We start from the raw sequence: 24138 nt of genomic DNA, 5'->3' as shown, positions 1-24138 counted from the left end.
ACAATATCCCAGAGCTGTTACACAGCTATGTAACAGCGATTAAGTAGTGATCTGTCTGACAATATCCCAGAGCTGTGTTACACAGCTATTTAACAGCGATTAAGTAGTGATCTGTCTGACAATATCCCAGAGCTGTGTTACACAGCTATGTAACAGCGATTAAGTAGTGATCTGTCTGACAATATCCCAGAGCTGTGTTACACAGCTATTTAACAGCGATTAAGTAGTGATCTGTCTGACAATATCCCAGAGCTGTGTTACACAGCTATGTAACAGCGATTAAGTAGTGATCTGTCTGACAATATCCCAGAGCTGTGTTACACAGCTATTTAACAGCGATTAAGTAGTGATCTGTCTGACAATATCCCAGAGCTGTGTTACACAGCTATTTAACAGCGATTAAGTAGTGATCTGTCTGACAATATCCCAGAGCTGTGTTACACAGCTATTTAACAGCGATTAAGTAGTGATCTGTCTGACAATATCCCAGAGCTGTGTTACACAGCTATGTAACAGCGATTAAGTAGTGATCTGTCTGGCAGCGTATTTAACATGTATACATTGGCAGCACAACGGTAGCTTATTTTTGATGACATCAATTCTTTAAAAATTCACAAAAATGTGTTTTAACTGATGAAGATTATCTCATAGAACAAAACATAAAAGTTATATTTTCAGCGTTTAGACAAAAAAAAAAAAAACATAAATCGCCCCCAATGGCTTTGCCCAACGAGCCCCGGGGGACTTATCCTCCGTTAGTGCCTACAAAAAGACGCCACTACTACTGCTCACTATGATTGTATTTACGTGTAGTGAGTACCATACTAAGGTATTTACGTGTAGTGAGTACCATACTAAGGTATTTACGTGTAGTGAGTACCATACCAAGGTATTTACGTGTAGTGAGTACCATATCAAGGTATTTCACGTGTAGTGAGTACCATACTAAGGTATTTCACGTGTAGTGAGTACCATACTAAGGTATTTCACGTGTAGTGAGTACCATACTAAGGTATTTACGTGTAGTGAGTACCATACTAAGGTATTTACGTGTAGTGAGTACCATACTAAGGTATTTCACGTGTAGTGAGTAGCATACTAAGGTATTTCACGTGTAGTGAGTACCATACTAAGGTATTTACGTGTAGTGAGTACCATACTAAGGTATTTCACGTGTAGTGAGTACCATACTAAGGTATTTACGTGTAGTGAGTACCATACTAAGGTATTTACGTGTAATGAGTACCATACTAAGGTATTTACGTGTAGTGAGTACCATACTAAGGTATTTACGTGTAGTGGGTACCATACTAAGGTATTTATGTGTAGTGAGTACCATACTAAGTTATTTACGTGTAGTGAGTACCATACTAAAGGTATTTACGTGTAGTGAGTACCATACTAAGGTATTTACGTGTAGTGAGTACCATACTAAGGTATTTACGTGTAGTGAGTACCATACTAAGCTATTTACGTGTAGTGAGTACCATACTAAGCTATTTATGTGTAGTGAGTACCATACTAAGGTATTTACGTGTAGTGAGTACCATACTAAGGTATTTACGTGTAGTGAGTACCATACTAAGCTATTTACGTGTAGTGAGTACCATACTAAGCTATTTACGTGTAGTGAGTACCATACTAAGCTATTTATGTGTAGTGAGTACCATACTAAGGTATTTACGTGTAGTGAGTACCATACTAAGGTATTTACGTGTAATGAGTACCATACTAAGGTATTTACGTGTAGTGAGTACCATACTAAGGTATTTACGTGTAGTGGGTACCATACTAAGGTATTTATGTGTAGTGAGTACCATACTAAGTTATTTACGTGTAGTGAGTACCATACTAAAGGTATTTACGTGTAGTGAGTACCATACTAAGGTATTTACGTGTAGTGAGTACCATACTAAGCTATTTACGTGTAGTGAGTACCATACTAAGCTATTTACGTGTAGTGAGTACCATACTAAGCTATTTATGTGTAGTGAGTACCATACTAAGCTATTTACGTGTAGTGAGTACCATACTAAGCTATTTACGTGTAGTGAGTACCATACTAAGCTATTTATGTGTAGTGAGTACCATACTAAGGTATTTACGTGTAGTGAGTACCATACTAAGGTATTTACGGGTAGTGAGTACCATACTAAGGTATTTCACTGTGGAGATGCCTAGTTTGACTCAAGCTGACGGTGAATGGGGGTGGTAGGGGGTCTCTAAGGAGGAGAAACAGAGTAAACCTACATCAGTGTTACAACTCCCAAATCTAGCAACACCAAAGACAGACCAAAACAACCAACCATCCCTCCAGAAATATTCTATCAAAATTCTATCAAATCAGATCATTTGTGACATAGGGAGAACGACAGGGCTCGGCAGATAGAACTAGACGATAACCTACCATTGGGCTCGGCAGGCAGAACTAGACGATAACCTACCATTGGGCTCGGCAGACAAAACTAAACGATAACCTACCATTGGGCTCGGCAGACAAAACTAAACGATAACCTACCATTGGGCTCGGCAGACAAAACTAAACGATGACCTACCATTGGGCTCGGCAGACAAAACTAAACGATAACCTACGTTTGAGTGTGTGTGTGTTTTAGTTTGATCCATCAAACCCTGTTTAAAGTTGTTGTTCTATGTAAGAGCGCTGCTGTTGATGCCATATGCTCCTCAAGGGGGAAAGGGCCTAAGTAATACCACTGTATCTGACATTTAGCAGACGTTTTCATCCAGATCGACTTTTAGTCATGTGTGCGTACATGTTTACATACACGTGACGTGGGGAAATGGAACCCACTATCCTGACGTTTGCAAGCGTAATGCTCTACCGACTGAGTGACAAGTGAGTTGTAACTACCAGCACCTAACTTCCTCACAGCTGGAGTGCTGCGACCCTCCACCAACGGGTGCTCCCTGCGGGGTTTTGACTTACTTTGGTGTTCATGCTCTGGGAGAACTCCAGTATGGTGTCCACTCTGGTCCAAGCATCCGGGTGCTCTTTCAGCTGGGTCAGAACCTCCTGAGCCAGCCTTTGCTGCAACGCAGGAACAGGAATGGATGAAATACCATTTTGAAACATAGGCACACACTCTTTCACTCACACACACACACCCTAAAATGAACACCCGCCGCCTGCCAAATATGGGTAGATATTGGCATTGGCGAGTAAGATGTCCATTTCAAACCAGATATTTCAGATATTCCATAAAAAATCAGCCGTTTCCAGCTACAACAGTCATTTACAACATTAACAATGTCTACAGTGTATTTCTGATCAATTTGATGTTATTTTTATGGACAAAAATAAAAAGTGCTTTTCTAAGTGACCCTAAACTTTTGAACTGAGATATACATATAAACGTTGGCATAGTGGTTTAAAAAAATGAAATAAATAAGAACTATACCACATTAGTTCTTACTAGTAATACATGTATTGTTTTAGACACATTATAAAGCATTCTCATCCATTTCTGACATTTAACAGAAAAATATTTTGTCTGGTAAAAAATGTGAGTGATTGGTACACTAAAACGTGAGTGACTGGTACACCAAAACGTGAGTGACTGGTACACCAAAACCTGAGTGACTGTCCCTGTTTATACATCACAATTTCAGACATTATTTTCTGCAATAGTAACTTGTATCTCTCCCTGTTCTTCTATCTGTCCCCCAAAAAACTATAAGTAAAACTGAGTAAGGCACCTGGGCAAGCGACCATCATAGCAAAATTACAAATCCCGCAAAACTCCATTAACTATAACATTAGCTAGGTGGGACGACCACACATCTCAGTCAGAGTTAGTGCATTCATCTTCAGATAGCTAGGTGGGACAACCACACATCTCAGTCAGAGTTAGTGCATTCATCTTCAGATAGCTAGGTGGGACAACCACACATCTCAGTCAGAGTAAGTACATTCATCTTCAGATAGCTAGGTGGGACAACCACACATCTCAGTCAGAGTTAGTACATTCATCTTCAGATAGCTAGGTGGGACAACCACACAACTCAGTCAGAGTTAGTGCATTCATCTTCAGATAGCTAGGTGGGACAACCACACATCTCAGTCAGAGTTAGTGCATTCATCTTCAGATAGCTAGGTGGGACAACCACACATCTCAGTCAGAGTTAGTGCATTCATCTTCAGATAGCTAGGTGGGACAACCACACATCTCAGTCAGAGTTAGTGCATTCATCTTCAGATAGCTAGGTGGGACAACCACACATCTCAGTCAGAGTTAGTGCATTCATCTTCAGATAGCTAGGTGGGACAACCACACATCTCAGTCAGAGTTAGTGCATTCATCTTCAGATAGCTAGGTGGGACAACCACACATCTCAGTCAGAGTTAGTGCATTCATCTTCAGATAGCTAGGTGGGACAACCACACATCTCAGTCAGAGTAAGTACATTCATCTTCAGATAGCTAGGTGGGACAACCACACATCTCAGTCATAGTTAGTGCATTCATCTTCAGATAGCTAGGTGGGACAACCACACATCTCAGTCAGAGTTAGTGCATTCATCTTCAGATAGCTAGGTGGGACAACCACACATCTCAGTCAGAGTTAGTGCATTCATCTTCAGATAGCTAGGTGGGACAACCACACATCTCAGTCAGAGTTAGTGCATTCATCTTCAGATAGCTAGGTGGGACAACCACACATCTCAGTCAGAGTTAGTGCATTCATCTTCAGATAGCTAGGTGGGACAACCACACATCTCAGTCAGAGTTAGTGCATTCATCTTCAGATAGCTAGGTGGGACAACCACACATCTCAGTCAGAGTTAGTGCATTCATCTTAAGATAGCTAGGTGCGACAACCACACATCTCAGTCAGAGTTAGTACATTCATCTTCAGATAGCTAGGTGGGACAACCACACATCTCAGTCAGAGTTAGTACATTCATCTTCAGATAGCTAGGTGGGACAACCACACATCTCAGTCAGAGTTAGTACATTCATCTTCAGATAGCTAGGTGGGACAACCACACAACTCAGTCAGAGTTAGTACATTCATCTTCAGATAGCTAGGTGGGACAACCACACAACTCAGTCAGTGTTAGTACATTCATCTTCAGATAGCTAGGTGGGACAACCACACATCTCAGTCAGAGTAAGTACATTCATCTTCAGATAGCTAGGTGGGACAACCACACATCTCAGTCAGAGTTAGTACATTCATCTTCAGATAGCTAGGTGGGACAACCACACAACTCAGTCAGAGTTAGTGCATTCATCTTCAGATAGCTAGGTGGGACAACCACACATCTCAGTCAGAGTTAGTGCATTCATCTTCAGATAGCTAGGTGGGACAACCACACATCTCAGTCAGAGTTAGTGCATTCATCTTCAGATAGCTAGGTGGGACAACCACACATCTCAGTCAGAGTTAGTGCATTCATCTTCAGATAGCTAGGTGGGACAACCACACATCTCAGTCAGAGTTAGTGCATTCATCTTCAGATAGCTAGGTGGGACAACCACACATCTCAGTCAGAGTTAGTGCATTCATCTTCAGATAGCTAGGTGGGACAACCACACATCTCAGTCAGAGTTAGTGCATTCATCTTCAGATAGCTAGGTGGGACAACCACACATCTCAGTCAGAGTAAGTACATTCATCTTCAGATAGCTAGGTGGGACAACCACACATCTCAGTCATAGTTAGTGCATTCATCTTCAGATAGCTAGGTGGGACAACCACACATCTCAGTCAGAGTTAGTGCATTCATCTTCAGATAGCTAGGTGGGACAACCACACATCTCAGTCAGAGTTAGTGCATTCATCTTCAGATAGCTAGGTGGGACAACCACACATCTCAGTCAGAGTTAGTGCATTCATCTTCAGATAGCTAGGTGGGACAACCACACATCTCAGTCAGAGTTAGTGCATTCATCTTCAGATAGCTAGGTGGGACAACCACACATCTCAGTCAGAGTTAGTGCATTCATCTTCAGATAGCTAGGTGGGACAACCACACATCTCAGTCAGAGTTAGTGCATTCATCTTAAGATAGCTAGGTGCGACAACCACACATCTCAGTCAGAGTTAGTACATTCATCTTCAGATAGCTAGGTGGGACAACCACACATCTCAGTCAGAGTTAGTACATTCATCTTCAGATAGCTAGGTGGGACAACCACACATCTCAGTCAGAGTTAGTACATTCATCTTCAGATAGCTAGGTGGGACAACCACACAACTCAGTCAGAGTTAGTACATTCATCTTCAGATAGCTAGGTGGGACAACCACACATCTCAGTCAGAGTAAGTACACTTGTCCTCAATAAAGTAGCTATCAGGAAAGTCAGTGGTAGTAATGGGGGGGGGGGGGGGGGGGGGGTCAGTGGTAGTAAGGGGGGAAGTCAGTGGTAGTAAGGGGGGTGGGGGGGTCAGTGGTAGTAAGGGAGGGAAGTCAGTGGGGAAGTCAGTGGTAGTAAGGGGGGGAAGTCAGTGGTAGTAAGGGGGGGAAGTCAGTGGTAGTAAGGGGGAAAGTCAGTGGTAGTAAGGGGGGAAGTCAGTGGTAGTAAGGGGGGAAGTCAGTGGTAGTAAGGGGGGAAGTCAGTGGTAGTAAGGGGGGAAGTCAGTGGTAGTAAGGGGGAAAAGTCAGTGGTAGTAAGGGGGGAAAGTCAGTGGTAGTAAGGGGGGAAAGTCAGTGGTAGTAAGGGGGGAAGTCAGTGGTAGTAAGGGGGGAAGTCAGTGGTAGTAAGGGGGGGAAGTCAGTGGTAGTAAGGGGGGGAAGTCAGCGGTAGTAAGGGGGGGAAGTCAGCGGTAGTAAGGGGGGGGAAGTCAGTGGTAGTAAGGGGGGGGAGTCAGTGGTAGTAAGGGGGGGGGGGGGGGGGGTCAGTGGTAGTAAGGGGGGGAAGTCAGTGGTAGTAATGGGGGGAAGTCAGTGGTAGTAAGGGGGGGAAGTCAGTGGTAGTAAGGGGGGAAAGTCAGTGGTAGTAAGGGGGGAAAGTCAGTGGTAGTAATGGGGGGGAAAGTCAGTAGTAGTAATGGGGGGGAAGTCAGTGGTAGTAAGGGGGGAAAGTCAGTGGTAGTAATGGGGGGGAAGTCAGTGGTAGTAATGGGGGGGGAAGTCAGTGGTAGTAAGGGGGGGGAAGTCAGTGGTAGTAAGGGGGGGAAGTCAGTGGTAGTAAGGGGGGGACAGTCAGTGGTAGTAAGGGGGGAAAGTCAGTGGTAGTAAGGGGGTGGGGGGGTCAGTGGTAGTAAGGGGGGGAAGTCAGTGGTAGTAATGGGGGAAGTCAGTGGTAGTAAGGGGGGGAAGTCAGTGGTAGTAAGGGGGGGAAGTCAGTGGTAGTAAGGGGGGGAAGTCAGTGGTAGTAATGGGGGGAAAGTCAGTGGTAGTAAGGGGGGGAAGTCAGTGGTAGTAAGGGGGGGAAAGTCAGTGGTAGTAATGGGGGGAAAGTCAGTGGTAGTAAGGGGGGGAAGTCAGTGGTAGTAAGGGGGGAAAGTCAGTGGTAGTAATGGGGGGGAAAGTCAGGGGTAGTAATGGGGGGGAAGTCAGTGGTAGTAAGGGGGGAAAGTCAGTGGTAGTAATGGGGGGGAAGTCAGTGGTAGTAATGGGGGGGAAGTCAGTGGTAGTAAGGGGGGGAAGTCAGTGGTAGTAAGGGGGGGAAGTCAGTGGTAGTAAGGGGGGGAAGTCAGTGGTAGTAAGGGGGGAAAGTCAGTGGTAGTAAGGGGGGTGGGGGGGTCAGTGGTAGTAAGGGGGGGAAGTCAGTGGTAGTAATGGGGGAAGTCAGTGGTAGTAAGGGGGGGAAGTCAGTGGTAGTAATGGGGGAAAGTCAGTGGTAGTAATGGGGGGAAAGTCAGTGGTAGTAATGGGGGGAAGTCAGTGGTAGTAATGGGGGGGAAGTCAGTGGTAGTAAGGGGGGAAAGTCAGTGGTAGTAATGGGGGGGAAGTCAGTGGTAGTAAGGAGGGAAAGTCAGTGGTAGTAAGGGGGGGAAGTCAGTGGTAGTAAGGGGGGAAGTCAGTGGTAGTAAGGGGGGAAGTCAGTGGTAGTAAGGGGGGAAAGTCAGTGGTAGTAAGGGGGGAAAGTCAGTGGTAGTAAGGGGGGGAGTCAGTGGTAGTAAGGGGGGGGAGCCAGTGGTAGTAAGGGGGGGAGTCAGTGGTAGTAAGGGGGGGAAGTCAGTGGTAGTAAGGGGGGGAAGTCAGTGGTAGTAATGGGGGGGAAGTCAGTGGTAGTAATGGGGGGAAGTCAGTGGCAGTAAGGGGGGGGGTCAGTGGTAGTAAGGGGGGAAAGTCAGTGGTAGTAATGGGGGGGAAGTCAGTGGTAGTAATGGGGGGAAGTCAGTGGTAGTAAGGGGGGAAAGTCAGTGGTAGTAATGGGGGGGAAGTCAGTGGTAGTAATGGGGGGAAGTCAGTGGTAGTAAGGGGGGGGAGAGTCAGTGGTAGTAAGGGGGGGAAGTCTGTGGTAGTAAGGGGAGGGGAAGTCAGTGGTAGTAAGGGGGGAAGTCAGTGGTAGTAAGGGGGGGGGAGTCAGTGGTAGTAAGGGGGGAAAGTCAGTGGTAGTAATGGGGGGGAAGTCAGTGGTAGTAAGGGGGGAAGTCAGTGGTAGTAAGGGGGGGAAGTCAGTGGTAGTAAGGGGGGGAAGTCAGTGGTAGTAAGGGGGGAAAGTCAGTGGTAGTAAGGGGGGTGGGGGGGTCAGTGGTAGTAAGGGGGGGAAGTCAGTGGTAGTAAGGGGGGGAAGTCAGTGGTAGTAAGGGGGGAAGTCAGTGGTAGTAAGGGGGGAAAGTCAGTGGTAGTAAGGGGGGAAAGTCAGTGGTAGTAAGGGGGGTGGGGGGGTCAGTGGTAGTAAGGGGGGGAAGTCAGTGGGGAAGTCAGTGGTAGTAAGGGGGGGAAGTCAGTGGTAGTAAGGGGGGGAAGTCAGTGGTAGTAAGGGGGGAAGTCAGTGGTAGTAAGGGGGGTGGGGGGGTCAGTGGTAGTAAGGGGGGGAAGTCAGTGGGGAAGTCAGTGGTAGTAAGGGGGGGAAGTCAGTGGTAGTAAGGGGGGAAAGTCAGTGGTAGTAAGGGGGGTGGGGGGGTCAGTGGTAGTAAGGGGGGGAAGTCAGTGGGGAAGTCAGTGGTAGTAAGGGGGGTATTTCAGTGGTAGTAAGGGGGGAAGTCAGTGGTAGTAAGGGGGGAAGTCAGTGGTAGTAAGGGGGGAAAGTCAGTGGTAGTAAGGGGGGGAAAGTCAGTGGTAGTAAGGGGGGAAGTCAGTGGTAGTAAGGGGGGAAGTCAGTGGTAGTAAGGGGGGAAGTCAGTGGTAGTAAGGGGGGAAGTCAGTGGTAGTAAGGGGGGAAGTCAGTGGTAGTAAGGGGGAAGTCAGTGGTAGTAAGGGGGGGAAGTCAGTGGTAGTAAGGGGGGAAGTCAGTGGTAGTAAGGGGGGGAAGTCAGTGGTAGTAAGGGGGGAAGTCAGTGGTAGTAAGGGGGGAAGTCAGTGGTAGTAAGGGGGGGAAGTCAGTGGTAGTAAGGGGGGGAAGTCAGTGGTAGTAAGGGGGGGAAGTCAGTGGTAGTAAGGGGGGGAAGTCAGTGGTAGTAAGGGGGGGAAGTCAGTGGTAGTAAGGGGGGGGAAGTCAGTGGTAGTAAGGGGGGGAGTCAGTGGTAGTAAGGGGGGGGGGGTCAGTGGTAGTAATGGGGGAAGTCAGTGGTAGTAAGGGGGGAAAGTCAGTGGTAGTAATGGGGGGAAAGTCAGTGGTAGTAATGGGGGGAAGTCAGTGGTAGTAATGGGGGGGAAGTCAGTGGTAGTAATGGGGGGAAGTCAGTGGTAGTAATGGGGGGGAAGTCAGTGGTAGTAAGGGGGGAAAGTCAGTGGTAGTAATGGGGGGGAAGTCAGTGGTAGTAAGGAGGGAAAGTCAGTGGTAGTAAGGGGGGGAAGTCAGTGGTAGTAAGGGGGGAAGTCAGTGGTAGTAAGGGGGGAAGTCAGTGGTAGTAAGGGGGGAAGTCAGTGGTAGTAAGGGGGAAAGTCAGTGGTAGTAAGGGGGGAAAGTCAGTGGTAGTAAGGGGGGGAAGTCAGTGGTAGTAAGGGGGGGGAGCCAGTGGTAGTAAGGGGGGGAGTCAGTGGTAGTAAGGGGGGGAAGTCAGTGGTAGTAAGGGGGGGAAGTCAGTGGTAGTAATGGGGGGAAGTCAGTGGTAGTAATGGGGGAAAGTCAGTGGCAGTAAGGGGGGGGGTCAGTGGTAGTAAGGGGGAAAGTCAGTGGTAGTAATGGGGGGAAGTCAGTGGTAGTAATGGGGGGAAGTCAGTGGTAGTAAGGGGGGAAAGTCAGTGGTAGTAATGGGGGGGAAGTCAGTGGTAGTAAGGGGGGGGAAGTCAGTGGTAGTAAGGGGGGAAGTCAGTGGTAGTAAGGGGGGTGGGGGGGTCAGTGGTAGTAAGGGGGGAAGTCAGTGGGGAAGTCAGTGGTAGTAAGGGGGGGAAGTCAGTGGTAGTAAGGGGGGAAAGTCAGTGGTAGTAAGGGGGGGTGGGGGGGTCAGTGGTAGTAAGGGGGGGAAGTCAGTGGGGAAGTCAGTGGTAGTAAGGGGGGTATTTCAGTGGTAGTAAGGGGGGAAGTCAGTGGTAGTAAGGGGGGAAGTCAGTGGTAGTAAGGGGGAAAGTCAGTGGTAGTAAGGGGGAAAGTCAGTGGTAGTAAGGGGGGAAGTCAGTGGTAGTAAGGGGGGAAGTCAGTGGTAGTAAGGGGGGAAGTCAGTGGTAGTAAGGGGGGAAGTCAGTGGTAGTAAGGGGGGAAGTCAGTGGTAGTAAGGGGGAAGTCAGTGGTAGTAAGGGGGGGAAGTCAGTGGTAGTAAGGGGGGAAGTCAGTGGTAGTAAGGGGGGAAGTCAGTGGTAGTAAGGGGGGGAAGTCAGTGGTAGTAAGGGGGGAAGTCAGTGGTAGTAAGGGGGGAAGTCAGTGGTAGTAAGGGGGGGAAGTCAGTGGTAGTAAGGGGGGGAAGTCAGTGGTAGTAAGGGGGGGAAGTCAGTGGTAGTAAGGGGGGGAAGTCAGTGGTAGTAAGGGGGGAAGTCAGTGGTAGTAAGGGGGGGGAAGTCAGTGGTAGTAAGGGGGGGAGTCAGTGGTAGTAAGGGGGGGGGGGTCAGTGGTAGTAATGGGGGAAGTCAGTGGTAGTAAGGGGGGAAAGTCAGTGGTAGTAATGGGGGGAAAGTCAGTGGTAGTAATGGGGGGAAGTCAGTGGTAGTAATGGGGGGGAAGTCAGTGGTAGTAATGGGGGGAAGTCAGTGGTAGTAATGGGGGGGAAGTCAGTGGTAGTAAGGGGGGAAAGTCAGTGGTAGTAATGGGGGGAAGTCAGTGGTAGTAAGGAGGGAAAGTCAGTGGTAGTAAGGGGGGGAAGTCAGTGGTAGTAAGGGGGGAAGTCAGTGGTAGTAAGGGGGGAAGTCAGTGGTAGTAAGGGGGGAAGTCAGTGGTAGTAAGGGGGGAAAGTCAGTGGTAGTAAGGGGGGAAAGTCAGTGGTAGTAAGGGGGGGAAGTCAGTGGTAGTAAGGGGGGGGAGCCAGTGGTAGTAAGGGGGGGAGTCAGTGGTAGTAAGGGGGGGAAGTCAGTGGTAGTAAGGGGGGGAAGTCAGTGGTAGTAATGGGGGGAAGTCAGTGGTAGTAATGGGGGAAAGTCAGTGGCAGTAAGGGGGGGGGTCAGTGGTAGTAAGGGGGGAAAGTCAGTGGTAGTAATGGGGGGGAAGTCAGTGGTAGTAATGGGGGGAAGTCAGTGGTAGTAAGGGGGGAAAGTCAGTGGTAGTAATGGGGGGAAGTCAGTGGTAGTAATGGGGGGAAGTCAGTGGTAGTAAGGGGGGGGGGAGTCAGTGGTAGTAAGGGGGGGGGGAGTCAGTGGTAGTAAGGGGGGAAGTCCGTGGTAGTAAGGGGGGGGGAAGTCAGTGGTAGTAAGGGGGGAAGTCAGTGGTAGTAAGGGGGGGAAAGTCAGTGGTAGCAAGGGGGGGAAGTCAGTGGTAGTAAGGGGGGGGGGGGGGGGTCAGTGGTAGTAAGGGGGGGGGGGGGGGGTCAGTGGTAGTAAGGGGGGGGGGTCAGTGGTAGAAAGGGGGGGAGGGGGTCAGTTGTAGTAAGGGGAGGGGGAGTGTCAGTGGTAGTAAGGGAGGGGGGGAGTGTCAGTGGTAGTAAGGGGGGGAAGTCAGTGGTAGTAAGGGGGGGGGGGGGGGGGTCAGTGGTAGTAAGGGGGGGGGGGGGTCAGTGGTAGTAAGGGGGGGGAAGTCAGTGGTAGTAAGGGGGGGGAAGTCAGTGGTAGTAAGGGGGGGGAAGTCAGTGGTAGTAAGGGGGGGCGTCAGTGGTAGTAAGGGGGGGGGGGTCAGTGGTAGTAAGGGGGGGAAGTCAGTGGTAGTAATGGGGGAAGTCAGTGGTAGTAAGGGGGGAAAGCCAGTGGTAGTAAGGGGGGGGGGGGGTCAGGGGTCAGTAGTACTTACCTGTGTTCCGACCCCGTGATACAGACAGTTGACCACGTTGTCCAACAGGTTGATGTCTAGTTTCTGGCTGAAGTCTAGCAGCTGCTGCGCTGCATGGTCTGCTAACACTGTCATAACTGCTGGCATGGAGCTCTGCAAGGATGGACAGCAAGGAGGGGGTTAGACTGTGTGTGTGTGTGTGTGTGTGTGTGTGTGTGTGTGTGTGTGTGTGTGTGTGTGTGTGTGTGTGTGTGTGTGTGTGTGTGTGTGTAATGACTGACAGAGGCAGAGAAAACAACAGCAACAGGCAGAGAGTCATGTGAATGAATGGAGCATTCCAACCAGCTAACCGCCTCTCCTAACCCCCTTCCCCTGCTCCCCAGTCAGTTACATACATGCACAGCATATACCCTTTCCATAAATGAACATTCTGACATTTGTATTTTGACAATTCATAAAAAGCGTTTTCTGATATCGTTTAGTAAACAAACATGTGTGAGATACTGAAAATATCACATTATCATGCCACCTCCAGAACACAATCGAACCACGTGCCACAGAACGTCACTTTGTTTACATCTACACCTGCCAGGCGTGGCTATTTTGAAGTTCGAACACACCTTAAAATGTTACAGTAAACACTGATGAATGTAGAAGAATACTGAAATAAGCTGCTTTATCGTCTTATATCAATCAGTTTATCTCGCTTAACACAACCACCAACTTCGGTTGATAGCTACCGTGTGATCGTGTAGTTAACGTTAGGTAGTATTGGGTGCGTTCCAGGTCTATATAATGCCGCGTTCAAAACAACTGGGTGCATGGAAAAATACAAAGTCAAATCATGACATCATTGATCTTCGGGTGGGAAAGTCGGAGCTCTAGAAAGAGGCCTGACTTCCCGAGTTTGATGACCATTCAAATCGATTTTTCCCAGTCAGAGATCGTTTTTTTCCCGACAACTGAAGTCGGGAAGTCGAAGATGTACTAGTTCCCAGTAGATTTGAACGCGGCAATAAAACATGCGCTAGCAGCCCACGTGACATTTACCCATTACCTGCAACACTTCGTAAACGATAACAAGTTAGCGAAACTGGATACAGGTAAGGCTAGTTTACAACTTCGTTTAAATTGTGGGAAAATTCAACGATCTCAATTCGATTAACAAAATATAAAATAGTAAATACACACAGCACCACCAGCGCATTGCCCTGGCTAAATTCTGATTCGATACCAAGCTATTGATAGGACTGTCGTTGATACCAAGACAAAAGGAAGTCTATGCCTCCAGAGAAAACGTGTGGTCCTCCATAGCAGGCTATCATCACCCTGCCTCCCAGACACACGCCTCCCCTACCCCTCCCACTCCACGCTTATCAAAGGGAAGGCTTGCGTCCTTTACTACCCAGACAGTTAGCTGTACAGCAAGTAATACACGTCTAACAAAATAGCTTCTTTAAAAAAACTAAGTTTGAAAAGTAGCTATGACCCTAATGCATCGTAATGTTTTTATGCCTTACTAAAATAACAATGAACTTTGCCGTCCAAACACGGCGCATCACTGGTAAAGTTAGCACAATTAACGTTAGAAAACTAGCAACAAAATGCATCCGCTCACACCACGGACGCTGTTTCCGAGGAAGGACTGGATGAATTAATTCATTATTTTTTTGTTTGTCGTCCCCCTGGTCCTCAGCATTGCTTGCTATCATCACCACACCACTCACACCCAACCCTAGCGGACTTTCTCACACACCAGCATCTCTTGTAAAGTGCATCACACAGAAACGTTACCACTTACTTACCTAACTAGTAGTTACACTTTATTACTGGATGCTCTCTGGATTTTACATTCCAAAAGTGAAATTAAAGTCTAAAATATATATTTATTTTTTTACCCCCCAAGTCAAATGCTACTTTGCACCCCTGAGTTACCTACCAAAAGTCCAAGCCTCTGACTGAAAGAAGATTGGCTTTTTTCCCCACAGGGAAGCTTGCTACAAGGTTATATACAATATCGTTGTTTAGTCAGAAATAGACTGGCTAACGTTACTGTTATCTCTGACACGTTAGCTGGCTCCAATTCCAGAAGGTGTATATTGATGGCTAGTTAATAAGGATCACAGATGTGGATTCCGCAACTATTATCACGGTACGCTCAATAATATACTCCGATTCATTTTACGAAATAAAAATAAACCTTAATTTACAATTTAATTCTTTAACTATAATGTTGTTGTTTTTTGTTGCAGCGGGGCGGTTTGAGAGATTGTATTCCTGCGCCTCTTCTCCTCGTTGAAGCAACTAACTCACATAACCGGTTGAAACCGGTTCAGACTGGGAGATTCCATCTCGGTTTAGTTTTCAGCCGATGGCGCCGCGGAAAGTTTGGACTAACGTCACGCCCATTTTACACTCCCATTGGTGGGGTTGTTTTTTACGGACATCGTTGCTTAAACTCTATTGGGTAACTCCGTTGTCAATCAATTTAAATTCGTCCAGGCACCCACGCGACTGCTCCGCCCGTGGTCAGAAAAAAGAGGGCGGACTCCGATCAAGCAGAATGGACTTTTCAATGCCTCCAACGTGAATGGCAAATAGTGCTTTCAATATTGTTTTGCCATTGTGTGCGCGTTTGTTAACAATCAACAATCACTTTGCAACTTGAGAAGTGTCGCTAGTATTGCACAATTAGCCTTGACTTGATTGACGTTTAGAGAAATGTATTTTTCCAACACTGTATCCATTGCAAAAGGATGTGTGACTTATCAACAGCATTTAATTTCGTTATCGACCCAGCTCACCATCACGCTGTTTTGTTGTGATCATGACATTGCAATTCACTAGTCTGTGCTGTGCAACCTACACGAGATACAAAGAGGAAACGTGTTTACATTAGGTAAAGGAGATACAGTCCACAATACAATCGCCTGACTCGTGAGCCTGTTGCTGGTAATTTTCCACCAGCCACGAGTGGGAGTGGTTACAATGAATCCGCGCACTGCACAAGTTTACAAAAATGACATGGAAGGGAAATGTCCACGCTATGTGGTGTCCCTCTTCAGTTCAGAACATGACGTTAGCATCAAAGACCATGTAACATTAGTCCCGATTGCAATTTAGGAGAGTTAAACAAATATGTAGTATCTTTGCTGCTCTCTGTAAAGGATGCAAACATGACAGCGTTTTTTTTAAACCCTAACTGTCACGTGACCCAGCGTGCCACTTGATGGAAAAATACTGGATTTAGTGTCGGCAAGCCGTACTAGTAAAGTCATCCGCTAACATAATTGAGAGCGAGGTTTCAGAAGGACGTACGTTCCATTATTCTATAGGCTACCTTACCCAGCAACACAACGCTGTTACCCTCAAATTCAATGTGCTCAGTGTGATTTGAGCTATCATAGACAGAGACATTAATGACAGATTTTCAATCATTACATGGCTATTACACACGTGCAATAATCAGTGTGTGGTTTTAATTTTCTATACTTTTGCACACAAACAAACATGGTCATCAATTAAGCAGACCATGCACACTGTCATTGCATGCTATTCTGCACAAGTTTGATTGCCATTTCACAATGCACACTACATGACCAAAAGTATGTGGACACCCCTTCAAATTAGTGGATTCGGCTATTTCAGCCACACCTGTTGAGCACACAGCCATGCAATCTCCATAGACAAACATTGGCAGTAGAATGGCCCGTACTGAAGAGCTCAGTGATATTCAACATGGCACTGTCATAGGATGCAACCTTAACAACAAGTCAGTTTGCCCTGCTAGAGCTGCCCATGTCAAGTAACTGCTGTTATTGTGAAGTGGAAACATCTAGGAGCAACAACGGCTCAGCCCTAAGTGGTAGGCCACACAAGTTCTATGGGACCACCGAGTGCTGAAGGGCGTAGTGCACAAATATTGCCTGTCCTCCAGTTGCAACACTCCCAGCTTGTGGAAAGCCTTTCCATAAGAGTGGAGGATGTTATAGCAGCAAAGGAGGGACCAACTCCATAGTAATGCACATGATTTTAGAATGAGATGTTCGACGAGCAGGTGTCCAGTGGAAGTTCACATTTTTCTTTTTTTTGTTGTCAAATGTTAATTCACCCGTATTCTACAAAGCTCTTTGGGTTGAAGAATATTAGTTAATTCACCCGTATTCTACAAAGCTCTTTGGGTTGAAGAATATTAGTTAATTCACCCGTATTCTACAAAGCTCTTTGGGTTGAAGAATATTAGTTAATTCACCCGTATTCTACAAAGCTCTTTGGGTTGAAGAATATTAGTTAATTCACCCGTATTCTACAAAGCTCTTTGGGTTGAAGAATATTAGTTAATTCACCCGTATTCTACAAAGCTCTTTGGGTTGAAGCCTATTTTAACAATATGTGCTGGCTACACACAGGAAAAAAATGGTTATCTTCCTGTCTATGTGTGAACGTGATGCCTTCACTAGCCTACTACAGCCACGTCTGAAAGATAACAGCAATGAAGAGTCATTTAAGTAAACCATATATAGAAATATACACACAAAGCCAAGATAAGTCCTCAGCCATGCAGGTCATTCAGTAAATGTTTGAAAGAGTGTGTGTGTGTATAGTCCCCTCTGGCTTAGATTTTCTCTCCTCTTCTTCCCCTTCTCTTGAAGTCAATGTGAAATTCCAAGAAATTCCACCTTGAAAGAAAAACAAACAGGGCTGTCGACTTTCCAGGAACTTGAGAAAAAAAGCAGCGTTTGAGGAACCTCCCTCAGTGATCTCAGCAGCGTTTCAGTAACCTCCCTCAGTGATCTCAGCAGCGTTTCAGTAACCTCCCCCAGTGATCTCAGCAGCGTTTGAGGAACCTCCCCCAGTGATCTCAGCAGCGTTTCAGTAACCTCCCCCAGTGATCTCAGCAGCGTTTCAGTAACCTCCCCCAGTGATCTCAGCAGCGTTTGAGGAACCTCCCCCAGTGATCTCAGCAGCGTTTCAGTAACCTCCCCCAGTGATCTCAGCAGCGTTTCAGTAACCTCCCCCAGTGATCTCAGCAGCGTTTGAGGAACCTCCCCCAGTGATCTCAGCAGCGTTTGAGGAACCTCCCTCAGTGATCTCAGCAGCATTTGAGGAACCTCCCTCAGTGATCTCAGCAGCATTTGAGGAACCTCCCTCACTGATCTCAGCAGCGTTTCAGTAACCTCCCCCAGTGATCTCAGCAGCGTTTCAGTAACCTCCCCCAGTGATCTCAGCAGCGTTTGAGGAACCTCCCTCAGTGATCTCAGCAGTGTTTCAGGAACCTCCCTCAGTGATCTCAGCAGCATTTGAGGAACCTCCCTCACTGATCTCAGCAGCGTTTCAGTAACCTCCCCCAGTGATCTCAGCAGCGTTTCAGTAACCTCCCCCAGTGATCTCAGCAGCGTTTGAGGAACCTCCCTCAGTGATCTCAGCAGTGTTTCAGGAACCTCCCCCAGTGATCTCAGCAGCGTTTGAGGAACCTCCCCCAGTGATCTCAGCAGCGTTTGAGGAACCTCCCCCAGTGATCTCAGCAGCGTTTGAGGAACCTCCCTCAGTGATCTCAGCAGCGTTTGAGGAACCTCCCCCAGTGATCTCAGCAGCGTTTGAGGAACCTCCCCCAGTGATCTTAGCAGCGTTTGAGGAACCTCCCTCAGTGATCTCAGCAGCGTTTCAGTAACCTCCCCCAGTGATCTCAGCAGCGTTTGAGGAACCTCCCCCAGTGATCTCAGCAGCGTTTGAGGAACCTCCCTCAGTGATCTCAGCAGCATTTGAGGAACCTCCCTCAGTGATCTCAGCAGCATTTGAGGAACCTCCCTCAGTGATCTCAGCAGCGTTTCAGTAACCTCCCCCAGTGATCTCAGCAGCGTTTCAGTAACCTCACCCAGTGATCTCAGCAGCGTTTGAGGAACCTCCCTCAGTGATCTCAGCAGCGTTTGAGGAACCTCCCTCAGTGATCTCAGCAGCGTTTGAGGAACCTCCCCCAGTGATCTCAGCAGCATTTGAGGAACCTCCCTCAGTGATCTCAGCAGCATTTGAGGAACCTCCCTCAGTGATCTCAGCAGCGTTTCAGTAACCTCCCCCAGTGATCTCAGCAGCGTTTGAGGAACCTCCCCCAGTGATCTCAGCAGCGTTTGAGGAACCTCCCCCAGTGATCTCAGCAGCGTTTGAGGAACCTCCCTCAGTGATCTCAGCAGCGTTTGAGGAACCTCCCCCAGTGATCTCAGCAGCGTTTGAGGAACCTCCCCCAGTGATCTCAGCAGCGTTTGAGGAACCTCCCCCAGTGATCTCAGCAGCGTTTCAGTAACCTCCCCCAGTGATCTCAGCAGCGTTTGAGGAACCTCCCTCAGTGATCTCAGCAGCATTTGAGAAACCTCCCTCAGTGATCTCAGCAGCGTTTGAGGAACCTCCCCCAGTGATCTCAGCAGCATTTGAGGAACCTCCCCCAGTGATCTCAGCAGCGTTTGAGGAACCTCCCCCAGTGATCTCAGCAGCGTTTGAGGAACCTCCCCCAGTGATCTCAGCAGCGTTTGAGGATTCTCCCCCAGTGATCTCAGCAGCGTTTGAGGAACCTCCCCCAGTGATCTCAGCAGCGTTTGAGGAACCTCCCCCAGTGATCTCAGCAGCGTTTGAGGAACCTCCCCCAGTGATCTCAGCAGCGTTTGAGGAACCTCCCCCAGTGATCTCAGCAGCGTTTGAGGAATCTCCCCCAGTGATCTCAGCAGCGTTTGAGGAACCTCCCCCAGTGATCTCAGCAGCGTCTCAGGAACCTCCCCCAGTGATCTCAGCAGCGTCTCAGTAACCTCCCCCAGTGATCTCAGCAGCGTCTCAGTAACCTCCCCCAGTGATCTCAGCAGCGTTTGAGGAACCTCCCCCAGTGATCTCAGCAGCGTTTGAGGAACCTCCCCCAGTGATCTCAGCAGCGTTTGAGGAACCTCCCTCAGTGATCTCAGCAGCGTTTGAGGAACCTCCCTCGGTGATCTCAGCAGCGTTTGAGGAACCTCCCTCGGTGATCTCAGCAGCGTTTGAGGAACCTCCCTCAGTGATCTCAGCAGCGTTTGAGGAACCTCCCCCAGTGATCTCAGCAGCGTTTGAGGAACCTCCCCCAGTGATCTCAGCAGCGTTTGAGGAACCTCCCTCAGTGATCTCAGCAGCGTTTGAGGAACCTCCCCCAGTGATCTCAGCAGCGTTTGAGGAACCTCCCTCAGTGATCTCAGCAGCGTTTGAGGAACCTCCCTCAGTGATCTCAGCAGCGTTTGAGGAACCTCCCCCAGTGATCTCAGCAGCGTTTGAGGAACCTCCCCCAGTGATCTCAGCAGCGTTTCAGTAACCTCCCCCAGTGATCTCAGCAGCGTTTGAGGAACCTCCCCCAGTGATCTCAGCAGCGTTTGAGGAACCTCCCCCAGTGATCTCAGCAGCGTTTGAGGAACCTCCCCCAGTGATCTCAGCAGCGTTTGAGGAACCTCCCCCAGTGATCTCAGCAGCGTTTGAGGAACCTCCCCCAGTGATCTCAGCAGCGTATGGGATGCATTTGGGATGCACTGTGTGCACGGACTGTTGAATTAAGATTCTGAGATTTAGGTCTGCCTCAAGAGAAAATAGGTTTCTATTCTCAAAGGGATTCTAACCTGGTTAAATAAAAGCTATATAAGTTCAGTTTCTGTTGTTTACATTGCAATGGGTTCAGTGAATAGATATGAGGAACAGATATGTCAGGTATTATTCAGTCACAACTTATAAGGCAATTGAAATTGATGGAAACATTCTCTCTTTATTGATACGAAACCAAGACGTTTATCATTAGCTAGCCTCCATCAGGCCGCCTACAGAGAGAAGAAGACTGTTGTGTACATGAATAACTTGTCATGGGTTATCTTCATTAATCAATAAGGTGAACTACAGATCCTACTAACGTGACAAGCTGCAGGCACAGTAACAAGCCTGAGCTTGTAACGACAGCTTGTCTGATTTGAATATAATATATTAACAGATTGGCAGACAAATCAGACAGCATATGTTTTACACCTGTGTGTAATATCTGGACTTCTCTCGTACTCTCTTGGTTTTGTTTGAGGGTTGTTTTACACCTGTGTGTAATATCTGGACTTCTCTCGTACTCTCTTGGTTTTGTTTGAGGGTTGTTTTACACCTGTGTGTAATATCTGGACTTCTCTCGTACTCTCTTGGTTTTGTTTGAGGGTTGTTTTACACCCGTGTGTAATATCTGGACTTCTCTCGTACTCTCTTGTTTTGGTTGAGGGTTGTGTTACACCTGTGTGTAATATCTGGACATCTCTATTACTCTCATGGTTTTGTTTGAGGGTTGTTTCGTGTACATAGAGGGATATACTTCTATTCTTCTTTTGAAAAGGGACATAGCAACCTCAACGTATTATAAGTGCACTATTTTGACTTAGTAATGTTTGCAAATATTGACTGACCAATGTGCAGCTGTCACTGGACTTTTAAAAGTCCCTCCATACAGTCAGCTTTCACTCCATATCATAGAGATATATTCTACCTATTCTATGTTTCTATAGCATGCATAATTTAACTATCCTGTCATGACTTGTCCCAATAAAACTATTCAAATGAACTTGTCAGAGAAAAAAAGTCACTTTTTGACTTGAGAGAGCGGTATTATTTGAAAATGAAAAATGGTTAGGCTGCCTGTGATTTGTGCCCCTCCCTTCCTCCTTTCCCCTGTCAACAGCTCTCACTCTCTCTCTCGCACAGGAATTCATTGTTACACATGTGCGAGAATTGGAAGTGAGCAACCAAACCCGCTCACTCAGGATTAGACTGGTCAAATCTTGTTCTGTCTGGTTGTGATTGGGGACAGCTCATTTACATACATTATTCATTACATCATAATAGGGTTCTGACCCTGGTGTTCTAGGAGTTCCACCACAACAAACCTATATTGACTTCTGTTGTTGTTGCACAGCCAGTGCAGTGTGTTATTAGATATAATACAGACTAGTGGAGATATTGGAACTCTGGCACGGTTTGGGAGAGCATGTAGATTGATACTAGCCTGCAAAGTAGAGGGGTGATAAAGTCTGTGTCAGGTTGTTATTGTGGTGTTGTGTTCAAACCAGTGTACATGGAAGCTGTTTGTGATAAATGACATGGTAGTAGATGTGTTAGGGATCCTCAATGGTTGAAAATCATAGAAAATAATTGGAGTTATTTAATAGTAGTATGGTATTAGTACACACTGTTTCCATATTGTAATGTTTTGAGGAAAATACTATCATACAGTGTGTAGTAGTGGTGTGTATATACACACCTCTCACTCAGTAAACTATAAACAGTGTGTAGTAGTGGTGTGTATATACACGCCTCTCACTCAGTAAACTATAAACAGCGCCACCTTGTGTCTTCAGAAGTGAACTGGTGAGATTGCTGTGCAAATTAAGGCCTACAGCGCCTACTAGTGGTTGAAACAAAAACCTTACGTGCAAGAGCTACTTTGAAGGATCGGAAATTAGGACTGATTGACTTCATTAGATCATTCCATTGTGGTGGAAAACAGGCTATTCGTTTTGCACTATTGACAGACGGACACAGCACTTTCTTCCTTTCTTATTTATACTTTTTATTTTCCATTTACAAAGACAACAACAACACAGTGACAAACATCCAAACAGGACAGTAAACAATAGAAGGGGGAAGGGATGTGTTATTTATTTATTTAACCTGTATTTAACTAGGCAACTCAGTTAAGAACAAATTCTTATTTTACAATGACGGCCTACACCCGGCCAAACCCGGACGACGTTGGGACAATTGTGCGCCGCCCTATGGGACTCCCAATCACGGCCGGTTGTGATACAGCCTGGATTCTAACCAGGGTGTCTGTAGTGACGTCTCAAGCGCTGAGGCGGGGTGATGGTTTGGGTGAGGGTACAGTTGATTAACAAGTACAGACAGTTGATATACTGTCTGGTTGTGCTTTATGGGTTACACATGTCCCTCAAGGCGGCAGGGTAGCCTAGTGGTTAGAGCGTAGGGACGGCAGGGTAGCCTAGTGGTTAGAGCGTAGGGACGGCAGGGTAGCCTAGTGGTTAGAGCGTAGGGACGGCAGGGTAGCCTAGTGGTTAGAGCGTAGGGACGGCAGGGTAGCCTAGTGGTTAGAGCGTAGGGACGGCAGGGTAGCCTAGTGGTTAGAGCGTAGGGACGGCAGGGTAGCCTAGTGGTTAGAGCGTAGGGACGGCAGGGTAGCCTAGTGGTTAGAGCGTAGGGACGGCAGGGTGGCTGGCCTAGTGGTTAGAGCGTAGGGACGGCAGGGTAGCCTAGTGGTTAGAGCGTAAGGACGGCAGGGTAGCCTAGTGGTTAGAGCGTAGGGACGGCAGGGTAGCCTAGTGGTTAGAGCGTAGGGACGGCAGGGTAGCCTAGTGGTTAGAGCGTAGGGACGACAGGGTAGCCTAGTGGTTAGAGCGTAGGGACGGCAGGGTAGCCTAGTGGTTAGAGCGTTGGACTAGTAACCGGAAGGTTGCGAGTTCAAATCCCCGAGCTGACAAGGTACAAATCTGTCGTTCTGCCCCTGAACAGGCAGTTAACCAACTGTTCCTAGGCTGTCATTGAACATAAGAATTTGTTCTTAACTGACTTGCCTAGTTAAATAAAGGTAAAATAAATTAAAATAGTGATGGGGGGGGTTGTGTTCTAGCCATGGTCACTCACATGGAGGTAGTGATGGGGGGGTTGTGTTCTAGCCATGGTCACTCACATGGAGGTAGTGATGGGGGGGGTTGTGTTCTAGCCATGGTCACTCACATGGAGGTAGTGATGGGGGGGGTTGTGTTCTAGCCATGGTCACTCACATGGATGTAGTGATGGGGGGGGTTGTGTTCTAGCCATGGTCACTCACATGGAGGTAGTGATGGGGGGGGTTGTGTTCTAGCCATGGTCACTCACATGGAGGTAGTGATGGGGGGGGGTTGTGTTCTAGCCATGGTCACTCACATGGAGGTAGTGATGGGGGGGTTGTGTTCTAGCCATGGTCACTCACATGGAGGTAGTGATGGGGGGGTTGTGTTCTAGCCATGGTCACTCACATGGAGGTAGTGATGGGGGGGGGGTTGTGTTCTAGCCATGGTCACTCACATGGAGGTAGTGATGGGGGGGTTGTGTTCTAGCCATGGTCACTCACATGGAGGTAGTGATGGGGGGGTTGTGTTCTAGCCATGGTCACTCACATGGAGGTAGTGATGGGGGGGTTGTGTTCTAGCCATGGTCACTCACATGGAGGTAGTGATGGGGGGGTTGTGTTCTAGCCATGGTCACTCACATGGAGGTAGTGATGGGGGGGGTTGTGTTCTAGCCATGGTCACTCACATGGAGGTAGTGATGGGGGGGGTTGTGTTCTAGCCATGGTCACTCACATGGAGGTAGTGATGGGGGGGTTGTGTTCTAGCCATGGTCACTCCCACTCCGTTGCCCGGGCGGTGTGTTTGGGATCATTGTCATGCTGAAAGACCCAGCCACGTTTCATCTTCAATGCCCTTGCTGATGGTAGGCTTTGTTACTTTGGTCCCAGCTCTCTGCAGGTCATTCACTAGGTCCCCCCCGTGTGGTTCTGGGATTTTTGCTCACCGTTCTTGTGATCATTTTGACCCCACGGGGTGAGATCTTGCGTGGAGCCCCAGATCGAGGGAGATTATCCTAATTATTCCTAATAATTGCTCCCACAGTTGATTTCTTCAAACCAAGCTGCTTACCTATTGCAGATTCAGTCTTCCCAGCCTGGTGCAGGTCTACAATTTTGTTTCTGG

General features: G+C 47.7%; 1 protein-coding gene across 7 annotated transcripts in view; it reads right to left on the bottom strand.

The window, feature by feature from the left end:
- LOC109876345 (exportin-1) overlaps positions 1–14701 on the bottom strand; it is an 87889-nt gene extending 73188 nt beyond the window's left edge. The window contains exons 1-3 of one of the 7 annotated variants that reach the window (XM_031813168.1): positions 14307–14701; positions 12389–12520; positions 2948–3049 (exon numbers count right to left, since the gene is read on the bottom strand). In XM_031813168.1, the coding sequence (XP_031669028.1) occupies positions 2948–3049; positions 12389–12514 (228 nt within the window). In that variant the 5' untranslated portion in view covers positions 12515–12520; positions 14307–14701. Of the gene's footprint in view, positions 1–2947; positions 3050–12388; positions 12521–12987; positions 13486–13558; positions 13582–13630; positions 13734–14306 lie in introns of those variants that run through there. The other 6 variants (XM_031813161.1, XM_031813166.1, XM_031813165.1 and 3 more) reach the window with 6 other exon arrangements.
- Positions 14702–24138: the final 9437 nt, after the last annotated feature.

This window comes from Oncorhynchus kisutch, unplaced genomic scaffold (genome assembly GCF_002021735.2).
Source record: "Oncorhynchus kisutch isolate 150728-3 unplaced genomic scaffold, Okis_V2 Okis04b-Okis11a_hom, whole genome shotgun sequence".
Lineage (NCBI taxonomy): Eukaryota > Metazoa > Chordata > Actinopteri > Salmoniformes > Salmonidae > Oncorhynchus > Oncorhynchus kisutch.
The sequence above is the reverse complement of the archived record's forward strand: the minus strand, read 5'-3'. Positions and strand labels throughout refer to the sequence as shown.